At 27.8% G+C, this 13,551-nt stretch overlaps 2 protein-coding genes across 2 annotated transcripts in view; both read right to left on the bottom strand.

Annotated features, from left to right (window-relative positions):
• Nucleotides 1-1,294: 1,294 nt before the first annotated feature.
• LOC136086264 (uncharacterized) lies at nt 1,295-4,924 on the bottom strand. Its single transcript, XM_065808551.1, has 3 exons — nt 4,273-4,924; nt 3,445-3,539; nt 1,295-3,223 (listed from the first exon to the last, which is right to left on the bottom strand). The coding sequence occupies exons 1-3, from the start codon at nt 4,922-4,924 to the stop codon at nt 1,295-1,297; spliced, it is 2,676 nt and encodes an 891-aa protein (XP_065664623.1).
• A 1,713-nt stretch (nt 4,925-6,637) lies between these two features.
• Nucleotides 6,638-13,551, bottom strand: part of LOC100197314 (E3 ubiquitin-protein ligase TRIM37) — an 88,179-nt gene continuing 81,265 nt past the window's right edge. The window contains exons 24-28 of the mRNA XM_065807743.1: nt 10,713-10,806; nt 8,384-8,457; nt 7,403-7,546; nt 7,187-7,252; nt 6,638-7,019 (exon numbers count right to left, since the gene is read on the bottom strand). Coding sequence (XP_065663815.1) covers nt 7,012-7,019; nt 7,187-7,252; nt 7,403-7,546; nt 8,384-8,457; nt 10,713-10,806 — 386 coding nt within the window. The 3' untranslated portion in view covers nt 6,638-7,011. The remainder of the gene's footprint in view (nt 7,020-7,186; nt 7,253-7,402; nt 7,547-8,383; nt 8,458-10,712; nt 10,807-13,551) is intronic.

Here is a 13,551-nt window from a genome sequence, read left to right as displayed (position 1 = left end):
ACACTACTATCAAAAACTCTATGAAGCATCAATGTATTTCTCACTGGAACCAAATAATAACATTAATAAAAAAAAGATTTTAACTAAATACCCTTTGATAACCAACATTCTTCTTCTCAATCGAAACCAAAATAAGAAACTTTGCTTATTATTATTTTTAGTATTTATCTTATCTTTACTATTATTGCTTTTTCATACTACTGTATTTATGAAACTATTATTACTTTTATTTTATACTGTCTTTTTTAACTCAACTATCATTATTAATAAAAAGTCCCATTAGGTTAGTTTATAATTTACTTGCCAATTAATCACATAAGCATATGCAAGGGCGCCCAAAGCATTTTGGAAACAAAAGAATTTTTGTATTATTTTCAACTAGACTTCGATAATTCATCGATAAATTTTAAGTTTCATATTATCATCTCTCAGAGTTCAAAAATTATGACAATATAAAATTTGCAAACCCCTCAAATTGAGGGGGGTTTAAACTTTATATGGTCATAATTTTTGAACCCTAAAATATTTTACTATGAAATTTAAAGTTCATCGATGAATATAAGTCTAGTTGAAAATAATACAAAAATATATTTCATCAACTTGTTGCTCTCACAATTGGGGCAGGTGGGGCTAAATATTTGGAGCTTTTTTGTTCCCACGGTCCAATCATCGCATTTTTTTGCAAAGCATCCTTGTTTGACATAAGTATAAACATATAAATGTTTGGAATTTGCTCCATGTCTGGAAGTTTGCTATCTCATAGACCAAAAAATGCTATGGGCGCCCCTGAGTATTTTTTTTTTTTTTTCTTTTTTACATTTCTTCAATATTTATAAAATTACAAGTTAAGATATAATAATATAAATAATTACAAGTGAGGGTTTTTACTATAAATAATAAAAAAAAAAGAATGCGGAGACTCGTAGAAGACCTTAAGATCTTGTCGTCGAGAACCGCTGCAAATTCGTTACAAATTTACGTGTTACATATTTTAAAATAAATAAAAAAAAACTGTGTTTAACAATATTAGAAGAAAAACATAATTTAAATAAAAAATAGAAATTTTCAAATAAATTTCTTATTAAAAGTATAAAAGTATATTATCAATAGACAAAATGATTTTCTTAAGTTTCCTTTTATAAGAGGTATAAGTCCATTTATGAGAAAAGTCAAAATGTTTCAAAACTATTTTATTCCAAAGAAAGGCTCCTCGGAAAGAAACACAAGATTTACCAAAATTTGTATGCAAAAATTGTAGTCGAATAGAATTATCATTTCGTAGATTGTACTTGTTTTATTCTTTTATTGAGTATAGATTATGAAAGGAAGAAGGGAAATCGTTGGTTTTACATTTATACATAAAACATAAAATATTATAAACGTTTAGCTGATATATATTTAAAATATTCATTTCAAGTAAGAGAGGCCTGGCATGAGTAAAACGGTCTTTAAAGTTTATAAGACGTGCAATGTGTTTCTGTTGACGATGAAGAGGTTCTAGTATACTTTTGTTCACACTACCCCAAGCAATGTTAGCGTAGTTAATATGGCAGTGAATAAAGAAATAATATAATTGAGTTAAAGTATGTTTATTTAAGAAACTTCTTGATTTATATAATATTCCTATAGTTCTAGCAATTTTTTTGTTTAGGTTGTTAACGTGGTGTTTCCTTTTAAGATTTTCATCAATATAAATGCCTAAAAATTTTGTAATTTTTGTTCGCTTTATTTCAATATTGTCAACAAAAATAAGTGGCGTAATACTTGGAATTAATTTTTTTTTTGAATTTGGGTAAAAAAGCATCCATTTAGTTTTTTCTATATTAATTGATAATTTGTTTGATTTGAACCAGTCAGAGATTTTAATAAACTCAGTGTTCATATTTCTAAATAATATTTTTAGATCATTGCTGGTTAAAAAAAGATTAGTGTCATCCGCAAACATAATTGTCATTAAGTTTGAGGCTTTGTAGAGATCATTGATGTATATCAGGAACAGCAATGGGCCTAGTATTGAGCCTTGTGGCACTCCACAAGTTATATTTAATAAATTTGATGATAATGATGAGTCTGTTTGAATAAACTGTTTACGATTAGTTAAATAGTTCTTTAGTAATAATAAAGTATTTCCAGTGATTCTATAATGTTCTAGTTTGTTATAAAGAATTTCATGATCTATAGTATCGAAAGCTTTCGATAGATCTATGAAAATACCTAATGTGTATTGCGATGTTTCAAATGAATCACCAATATTTCTTGTTAGTTGAAGTATTGCATGTTCTGCAGAATCATTTTTTTTAAATCCATATTGGTTATTATATAATATTTTGTTTTCTGATAAGTGGTTAAAAATTTTATTATATAATATTCTTTCTAGAATTTTTGAAAAAACTGGGAGAACTGATATTGGGCGATAATGACTGAGGTTTGTAAGTTCTCCTCCTTTGAAAATTGTGGTAACTCTAGCTATTTTGAGTTTGTCGGGAAATACTGCTTGGTTTATTGAGCACGTAAAGACCCTAAAGAGAATATTTTTAATTATGTCATATGAACCAATAACAATATTCCCGTTTACATCGTCTGGACCAATTGCTTTATTAGTCTTAAGCATTTTGAAAGCAATCTCAAATTCATCAAAAGATACTTTAAATTTATTTAGAGAAGATATTGCAGGGGAAGTCAAATCTTTTTTTGAATTGATTGAATTATTAATTATGGGGATGTTTTTGGCTAAGTTTGGTCCAACTGATACAAAGAACTTGTTTATTTCGTTTGCTATTATGGTAGGGTTATAAAAAATGTCAGTATTTATTTTAATTGCCTTTGGCAAAGAGCATATTTTCATTTTATTGTTACAAGTGATTTCATTAATAAGTTGCCATTTTCGCTTATAGTCGTTTTTATATTTATCAAATAAGTCGCTGTAATAATTTCTTTTAAGGTTTTTTCTTTTACTTTCAAATAGTTTGGTAAAGGTTTTATAGAGTGTTTTGCTTTCAATTGTTTTTGGGTATTTAATATATAGTTTTTGTTTTATTTTTGAGGATTTTCTAAGGTCTTTTGTTACCCATGGTGATTTTAAACTTTTTTTTGTTTTATTAATTTTACATTTTGGGAAGTTTACATCATAAACTTCATAAAAAACTTTAAAAAATGCATTATACATATTATTTGCCTTTGACAAATTACTTACTGAATTCCAGTTTATTAAGGATAATTGTTCCTTAAATGATAAAATATTTTTATCATTAATTTGTTAATGTTTGATAAAGTTTGATAATGACCTGTTTTTCATGTAATATCGAATCTGTATTAATATTTATAGATAAAAAAAATAGGAAAATGATCCGAGGTATCACTTTTAATTATTCCTGTTTTTAGTAAATTATAAGATGTGTCAGTTGTTATGATATTGTCTATGAACGAGGCAGATGTTGCAGTTACCCTTGTTGGTCTATTTATTAAAGGAATTGCTCCATTTTCAAACAAGTCATTATAAAACTTTTTGATATTTTTATTTGAGTGATATTCAAAACAATCTAAATTCATATCACCAATTATGTAATTTAATTTCTTTTATTGAAAACCTTTTTTTATTATATCAGTAATTAAAAAACTATTAAATTGTTCAATTACGTCTGAAGGTGGGCGATAACAACAACTCAAAAGTATATTTTTATTATTTTTGGTTGTAATTTCAATCTTTAAAACCTCTTTATCGACATCGGAAGTACTCATGTCAGGCCTGATAATAAATCACAAGCTTGTGGTTAAGTAAATAAGAACACCACCCCCTCGTTTATTTGTTTTACGCGCGAGTGGGATTATATTAAAGCCTGAAAGGTGGAGATTTGCGTTTGACGTAGCATCATCAGAACTGCACCACGTTTCTGTCACACATATTATGTTAAAAATATTTGAAGTTTCCTCCAAGTTATTGCAAAATGTTTCAAAGCTTTTTTTAAGCTTCTTATATTGAAATGAATAACATCAATACGATCCCGCTCCAGAAACTCTTTTTTTTTATTGTTATAAAAATAAAAAGGGTTGCTTTGTTGAGCACCTGTATTAAAAAAATTGTTTAGATCTTGATAAAATTTTTCGTCAGTTTCAAAATTATTTGTATGAGAAAAATTAAAAAATTTTGATTCAAAATTGTTTGAATCCATTTTAAAAGTATTATTAGCATAAAAATATTTAAAAAAAGAATTTCTGTTTAAATTTAAAAATCTCGTGAAACTAGTTTATTATAAATGACTTTGGCAAACTTACCCTTTGATCGTAGTTCTTTTGCTTCTATAAAAAGTCTCTTTCTTGTTTCATTCGTTCGCTCGCTAAAATCTTCGTTTATGCATAGGTGTTGATTCCATAATTTCATCTTCACGTAGTTTTCCAGTATCATGCTTTTGTCTTTGTAGTTCAAAAACTTAACGATAATAGTTCTGCTTTTTTCATCAGTCCGATTCTTTCCAACTCTATGTGCTCTCTCAATGCTAAAGTCAGTTGCAAAACCAAGTTTAGATTTCAAAATCTCCTGAACTTTTTTTTCACTTTGTTCCCAAATTTCATTTATGCTTTCATCGATACCATTTATTCTGAGGTTATTTCGGCGACTTCGATCCTCAAGCTCTGCCATTTTATCTTTAATAATATCTTCGTTTTCATATATTTTAATGTTTTTATTTTGTTCGTTAGATGTCGGTAAGTTTTTTTTAGTTTCAGTCAACACACGTTCATACTTTTCGTTTATAAATTCCATCGACTTTTTTAGTTCGCATACTTCAGTTTTTAAAACTTTATTTTCTTCCTGTATAATAAATATTTTTGCCTCAAGTCGTTCTATTTTGTCATTAAAAATTTTCAGTATAGTATTCTCGTGTAAATCCATACATTCTTTCATTTGTGCAATCGTAATTTTCGCCATTTTTTTTCTTGCTCTTGAAACACGTCCGTTCAGTGCGTAAAGAGTATATGTAATATACTTATATTATACTTGACGACTTGTCCAATTTTTCGAAGTTATATTATGATACTAAAGTTTTTTCAACATATTATGCACCATTAGATATTAGTTTTTGACATTACTTTTAATTCCTCCCATAAAAATCTGATAGGAGAGATGATTGGGGAGGCTAAATCATTTTATTCAGTTTTTGATCGTTCTCAAACTCAGTCAAATAACTTATACAATGTTCTGAAGAATATGTCATTTTCTTCTAAAAAAACAAATGACTTTGCATTAACCCGATTTCTTGAAAGAATAGCATGACTTTTAGAATGCCCAAGTAAACTGCTTTTGTCATTATTCCCTCTATTTTTACAGTGTCACCTATGGCATTCCAACCAACACAGCCCCACACCTTAGCACTCCATCCACCATGTTTTACAATCAATAATACACATATATAATAATACATTATCATACATTCAGCAATATTTTTTTCAGACAAATAACCTTCTCTTGAAACCAAAAATTTAAAACTTCAATATAATTAATCTATTATTTCAGTATAATTAATCTATTATTTAAAATGATCTATTTTATAACACCTTGATGCGCAATTTGTATATATTAAAGTAAATATTTAAGTATATATTAAGGGGGAAAAAATGCCGCGAAGGAAAGTTTATTTTGCAGAAAGGGGAAAAAATTATACGAGGAAATATTATTTCAAAATATACGGGGGAAATATAATTTTGAATTAATTTTTCCCCCAGAAAGTATGCTTCGGCCTTGGGGAAATTTTATAATGAGGAATTTATATTTTATGACACCGGCATCAAACCTGGACCTCTTGGTTCAGAGCCAGAACTCTAACCAGTGCCACAGCTGCTTGTCAAAAAATTAATAAAAAATTAATTCTTTAAAAATAAATTTTTTTAAGTCAAAAATTTAACAAATTAAAAATTTTCTTTTTTTATAGTAAACACAATGAGCCGATTATCCCCGTTAAAATTCTGCCAACTTACCTAATAAGTCTTTTTTTTCAATAACCATCCTTTAGATCCTGAAAAATGGCAACTATTAAAAAAACTGACTAGAAATACTAAGTCAATTTTGACTGGAGTGATAACAATTATTTTTTTTTTCATACGACCAACAACTTTCTTTGTAAAAAGTAAATAAAAAAAGCAAAAAGAATGTTTTAAAACTAATTGTCTAATTTATGAACAAAACAGCCAAAAGAACATTTACAATAACTTTGGCTTTAAAAAAAAACAAAAACAAAAAAAAAACACTACAAAAACTAATACAAAACAAGTAAATATTATTCACTTCGTTTCACGACAACGCCTATTTGACAGCAATCGTTTAAACATGATTGCCAGTCTTTCTCCTATCTAATATTAAACATTTAACAACCCACTGGGTGGAAGTGGCTGACTTAAAAAAAAATAGAACCAACCCTATAAAATGATAAAATAAATTGTATAAAATAAAAGTGGGAAAGGTTAAATTACTTGAAATGAATATAACATATATTCGTTTAGAGAAAGAAATTATAAGTTAATAACATAGATAAATTATTCTTTAGGAATCAGATTTTTTTACGAAACAATCCGACTAAAATAACGGAACTATTACTTGTTTTTTTCAAAGGAAACTTATTAAGTGACTAAATTAAAAACTTTATACTTTATCTTTATTAAATGTTTTTTAATTGTGAGAATAAAAAGTACAAGAATATTATATACAAATTTAAAAAAAAATAAACAACCTATAATATTTTTATGAGATAATTTTGAGTTTTAAAAAAGAAAAAATTGAACACTTTTATTTGTAAAATATTTAATTGTTTATTAATAAAGTTATTTAAATTGTAATAAATAAATGTTAAATAGAGCAATTATATTATTTGGCGTAGATTTTTGTTAGCATTTGTTGTCTGCATTTCTTTGTTATTCTAACGAGCAGCATACGAAAATACCGTAACGTACAAAATAAGTACAATTAAGTGCACGCATTTTGACGATTACGTTGTAACCGCATTTTGACGGTATCGTAACCATTCATTTATCTAATTATTTGAAAAAAATTTAAAACTAATTACTTAATAACTACAATAACAATGAACAAATTAAGAAATTAATGAAGAAATTAATTTTTTCTTGCTTAAAAATTGCTAATATGCAAGTTGAATTAACACAAAATATAACTTAAAACATCAGTAAGAAAACGAATTACCTGTGGAATCGTCTGTTGGATTAGCAAAATCAACAATCCAATCGGTGTCAGTAAGAGCTGACACCCCTAATACAAATAAAAGTAAGGGAAATCAGACAACAGTCTTTATTATAGTTTCTTATGTAACACTGACAATATCTTTAATAAAAGATTTTGTCTGTGTTACGCTTGAATAAAAATCTCAAATAAAAAAAGCAAAAAAAGATGCTATAAAACCTTCAGGGTGGTAAGGGTCATTGTTTTTTTGTATGTCTGATGAATAATCAGATTCGTAATCATTATTTAAAGTTCTTTCGTTTGGAGATTTTTCAGCAGAAGTTTTCAAGTCTGATAAAAGTTGCGATGTCCGTTTTTCCAAACCTGCGAGAATAATCAATAATAAAGTAATTTTATATCAAGTTTTATTATTAAAATTAGCAAGTGTATTTTTCGATTACTATTTTAAGCCCGTCACTTTTACTTAAATTTTATTTTAAAAAAAGTATTAAGAAATATCATAATGTAAAAACAGATCAATATAGAGCAGAACTACATCTATCAGAACACGTTAAAAATGTCTTTGTTTGATGACATTTTTGTGAAAGTAAAAGGGTTTTTGGTGCATCAATTTGAAAAAACCATTATTTACTAATTTAAAACTTTGTAAATTGTAAATAATAAACTAGTTTTGAAGACTTTCAAAATACGGTTCAAGTTTTTTATTCTGGATGTTTTTATTTTATTGTGTTGAAATAATACAAAGTTATTTAAAAAAAACTAAAAAAAGTAATATTCTATATAAGTCGGTAAAAAATTAATAAAATAATAATCAATTATGTGGCAATAAATGAAAATTCATTGTTGCATTAAATGACAATAAGTACACATTAAGTGTTTACTTCCTCAAATACCGAAGTGAAAACATTTATGCAACAAAGTCTTAGATAAACATATCCACAAATCTAAAAGAAACAATGTAAGAATTGAAGAAGCTGTCACTGAAGCTGAAACGATGGAAAAAGTTCAAGCAATGGATGAAAAAAACAAACAAAAAAGTCTATAAAACATAACCTATACTATACAGGGGATGCAAACATTCCAAGTAAGCAGCAAAAAAAAAAAAAAAAAAAAAAAAACATTTTAAGTAAGCAGCTAACTTACCCTATTAAATCAGAGCTTAATTTTTGAAAACTTAAATAATTGAAAAAATATAACAACCTTGAAACTCTTTTTCCAAGCAACTTGCTGTAGATTTTGCTTTATTTAATCGAGTTTCAACAGTTTTTTGCTCCCTATTATAATAAAGTAAACATACATATATATGTATATTACATATATATGTTTATGATCTTACTATTAATACGTATATTATATATATATATATATATATATATATATATATATATATATATATATATATATATATATATATATATATATATATATTAGGGTGGGCCGAAAAATTTTTTTTTAAATTTTCGATTAAATATATAAATATTTAAAGAAATATTCGTTTCTTAAAATTTTGTAAAAAAGTTTGCAGTATTCCAATGCACTGCAAACTTGGTGTGTTTCTTGCAACAACAACTCGTTTTGATATATTTTTGTTTTGATTATTGGATAATATTAACCAACCTTTCATAACTGTCTTAAAAAAAATTACTCCTAGCAAATTTAACTGTTGATTGCTTGATTATCTAATTGATGTTTTAAAGTGTTGGTTTTATGAAAATTACAAACTTGCTTTGAAATAAAACAATAAGTCAGTTAAGTTTATTATGTTTCATATAGTGTTGTGCAACAAGTTAAACCTGCCTTTGATAAAGCTTCAATACCCAGAATAATGTTTTACAGAGTTGTTAAATGGATAACATGACAGTTAATAAATGTATAACATGATTGTAATCTTATCAAACCCTTCAAACGTGTTAAGGCAAAACATAAAGTTCAATAAGAGAGTTGAAGATTAAAAAAAACCCACTGTTGACTAACGCTGAAGATTAAAAAAAACAACCACCGTTATTGTTTGATGTATCGTTGTGTAAGTGTAAAATAACATTAGATTGCAAATGTAAAATGGTCACCAAAATTTGTGAATGCAAGTGTTCTGTTTCAATCACCTGAAAGTGTGAAAAAGAAAAAAATATATTCATCATTGAACTAAAACTTTTCTACTTCCAAAGAATGGTATTGGTAAAGTTGGAAATATTGACAGAAAAGATAAAAAAAGTGTTTTGCAAGATTTTGGTATTGTAACCAATTGTGATAACAGACTTGTTGTAGACAAAAAAAAATTAGAAGAGCAAAAAGGTATAACTGTTCACAACTTCAAATGCAAAGCAAGAAAAAGCATAGCCCAATTCATGGACTGTATTTTGATGGCAAGAAGGACAAAACTTTAGTAGTAAAAAAAATCAAAATGGTTTAAAAGAACCATAAAAGAGAAATATTACTTAAATTTACAATAATCAGGTTCAGTGTATGGTCATATCTCACCTCCTACTGGGTCTGCTGAAAATAATACCAAAAGCATTATTTCATATTTAAATGAAGCAGGATTTTTATTTCAAGAACTGGATGTAATAGATATGATGGCACTGTTACTAACATGGGATGGAAAACTGGTGTCATTTACACAATTAAAAAAATATGTAAAAAGACCACTGCAGTGAGGAGTTTGCCTGCGACACTTCAACGAATTGCTATTACATCCAAAATTGTTTAGTGGTCAGATCAGCATGCTGCTTGATAAGTGTGAAAAGTTATCAGAGGTAAAGTTTGTTAGTAATGATTGTGAAATTCCAGAAGTTTAATATAAGTTCTGCTATTAAATCAGGTAGTTGTTGTGAAGATTTATTTGTTAGGGAACCTGAAGCCATGTCACATTAAAGGTAGTTAACAACTGCAAATAGAATTTTACAATTGCATTTAAGTTTTGAAAATCCAAAAGATGAATACAAAATCTTAGTTTCTCTTTTTTTTCAAAATCATGTGCCTGTGTTGTTAGCAAAACATTTATTTAAAGTGACAAAACCGGCAAGATTTCTGCCCATTGATTTTTTGAAAGTAATAGATCCAGTAATTGAAATACAAACACAAGTTTTTTAAGCAAATCGTACTCATGAAATCGTACTGTCAGAAATTAACAAAAAGTAAAGAAATATATTTCTTTATGATTAACAATTTTAAATATTGGGAAAGATTACTTGTTAATAACAAAAAAAAAACGATTTCTTATTTCATTTATTTTCAATTACAATACTTTGTTTATTTGTTTGATTTTATTTCATTTGTTAGAAAATAATAAAAAGCAAATATTTTTTCAAATAATCATAATGTGCTAGCTCCAAACTTATAATATTCTTTTTTTATCCAATATTCTTCCGTTATCCTTAGGTACTCTACTACTAGAGGCAAGTTTTTTGCTGTATAGCAAATCCAAAATCAAAACAAAAAATGCACCTGCAATTATGTTATAGCAACTAATGAGCAAAAAGTAATAGAAAGTATCAAAGTATCAAGTAATAGAAAGAAGTATCAAATTGACCTTTTACAATTTGTGTTGGTAGGTCGTCGAAGCTTTACACCACCAAGATCTAACGAAACGAAAGATTCAGTGTTAGCAGACTCTTGCTTACTATCTAAAATTAAAATTATTTAAAATAACTTATAACAAATAACCAAAATTATTATAAAGTAATTACTTTTAAAATCATTTGTATATTTACAATTATGCAGCAACATAGCGATAATATTGTGGAGGCAAAAATTGAAATATACACACATGAATAATTAGCGATGCACTGATTATTTGGTGTCAGCTTAATTGGCCACTTTTTGCACAATTGGTATCATTATTAACATTGACCATTTTTTTTATCGATTTACCTATTTTGTAACTGACTTTAAAAAATGTAAACTGCATGAGTAAAGGAAAGATGAAGACAGGACTTCGTATTGTATTTGAAGTGAAAAACTAGATTCATAAAAGATTTTTGAGCATGGAGGAACAGTTAATGTAAAAGGATACAACTTTGCTAAAAAATGAGTCACATGAGATTGATTTTAGGTAGAACAAGAGTTTTTGAAAACATGAGGAGAAAGCAGAAACACCATGCTGTCGTTGAAGAAGTATCACATTCAAGGTTGACTGCTTTTTCTTATTAAAATATAGGACTATAGTTAAAATTTTTTGAACAATGTACATGGTAGCCTCATCTAGCACTCATCGAGCCACTTTCGGAGTAAGATAATTAGGAAGATCATTAATACAGATAAGAAACAACACTGGGGTGAAGATGATCCAGCGTTCATCAAAGTCAGGAAACAATTTAAAGCAGGATTAAATGTATGCCAGCATATCGATGAAAAAGGAGTGCAAGTCCGGCCTACAAAAAAATTTCTGTTTATCCTCAAAGTTTTTACAAGGAAGATTTCTACAAAGCAGTAGCCCAATTTTAACATCTGCCCAAGACAAAAATTTTTATCAAGACATCTCTCATCTAAACTCAACCAAGAACCGCAAAGCAGGGTGTATTTTAAGTCAAAATTACAAGGCAATGGGTGATACTGATAATCTTGATCCTGACCTGACCTGTATTATTTAGTTTTTTACTACTGATTATTTTTGTACTCGGTAAATTAATTAGTAGCAGCATCAGTATCAGCCTTTTTTTGTCGACTGGCATCAGTATATTGGTATATATATATATATATATATATATATATATATATATATATATATATATATATATATATATATATATATATATATATATTTATATATATATATATTCACTTTAAAGAAAAAGATAAATAAAAAAACTGAGCTAGTATCTAAATGCTTTTTAAAATTTTATTTAAAATAAATAGAAAAAAATATGGGCACATTTATATATATATATATATATATATATATATATATATATATATATATATATATATATATAAATATATATACTGCAACCATCAAATTACAGACCAATATCACTAACATCTATAGTCTTCAAAGTCATGGAAAGTCTCATACATGATCATACAATGAAATTTTGCACAACACAAAATCTTATATCTAAAGCTCAACATGGTTTTGTTCCTAAGTGAGGGTGTGTTACAAATCTTCTGGAAGGACATGACATACTAACACAAGGAATGCACCAAGGGTTTCCCATAGATGTTATTTATACAGTCTTTGCCAAAAAATTTGACAAAGTCCCACACAGGCGTTTGTAACACAAACTGTGAGCTTATGGCATTAGTGACACCCTGCTAAAATGGATTGAAAAATGGTTAACTGGTCGGCTACAGAGAGTTTCATTAGACAGATTAACATCTAAGTGGGTTCCAGTAATTAGTGGTGTGTCACAGGACTTGGTTCTTGGTCCACTGGTTTTTATCTTATTCATTAATGATTTGCCAGACAACATTGTACACCATATAAAACTTTATGTCGATGATGGTAAAATTATTGGAGTCATCAAATCCCTGCAAGATACCATCCTTCTTCAAGTTGACATAGATGAAATAGTTGAGTGGTCACACAGGTGGCTAATGCCTTTATACCAATAAATTAATACCAATAAATGCAGAGTTATGCATGTGGGACACATTAACAAATCAAAACACTCATACAAAATGAAACAGTCAAATGGAACCTGTTGTACATTGAAAGAAATGATAGTTGAATAAGACCTTGGGATTAATGTTCCGATGACTTAAAGGTCAAAACTCAAGTCCAAACAGCAGTCTCAATTGCAAACCAAATGCTTAATTGTCTCCAAAAAGCTTTTTGCTGCCACAGACTATTTTTATGGAAAACACTGTACCTTGCATACATTTGTCCACATCTAGATTTTTTAGTACAGGTTTGTTCACCTTACCTAAAAAAAGATATTGCAATGATAAAGAAAGACCAAAGGCGTGTAACAAAAACAATATCTGAGATAAAACATCGACCATGTGAAAAAATATTACAAATGCTGAAACTAACATCACTTAAGCATCGCAGGAAAAGAGGTAACCAAATCCAACAGTTCAAATTTACTCACAAGATTGATGAAATCAACTTTCATTTCTCTCAAACCCTACTAAATTCAACAATAAACTATAATCTCCATGAACACAATCAGCAACTTTTGCCTCAACTAATCAAAGGTTGCAATGAACGAGAAAAGCTTTTTACAAATAGAGTAACAAAATAATGGAACGCTATTTCACAGGAAGCAGTTGACTCACCTTCTGTACATTTCTTTAAAAAATTTGTATCATAGCTTTCATGACCAGCTGGTTTGTGCGGCTTAAGTGTGTCAACATAGAGGAGCCTGATGTAGTTCTTCTTCATTGGTTTAGATTACATTTACACTACAATATGTACATATAACTGTTTT

The sequence above is a fragment of the Hydra vulgaris genome, chromosome 10 (genome assembly GCF_038396675.1).
Source record: "Hydra vulgaris chromosome 10, alternate assembly HydraT2T_AEP".
NCBI classification, from domain to species: Eukaryota; Metazoa; Cnidaria; class Hydrozoa; order Anthoathecata; family Hydridae; genus Hydra; species Hydra vulgaris.
Note: the sequence above shows the minus strand (reverse complement) of the source record. Positions and strands in the feature narration are given on the sequence as shown.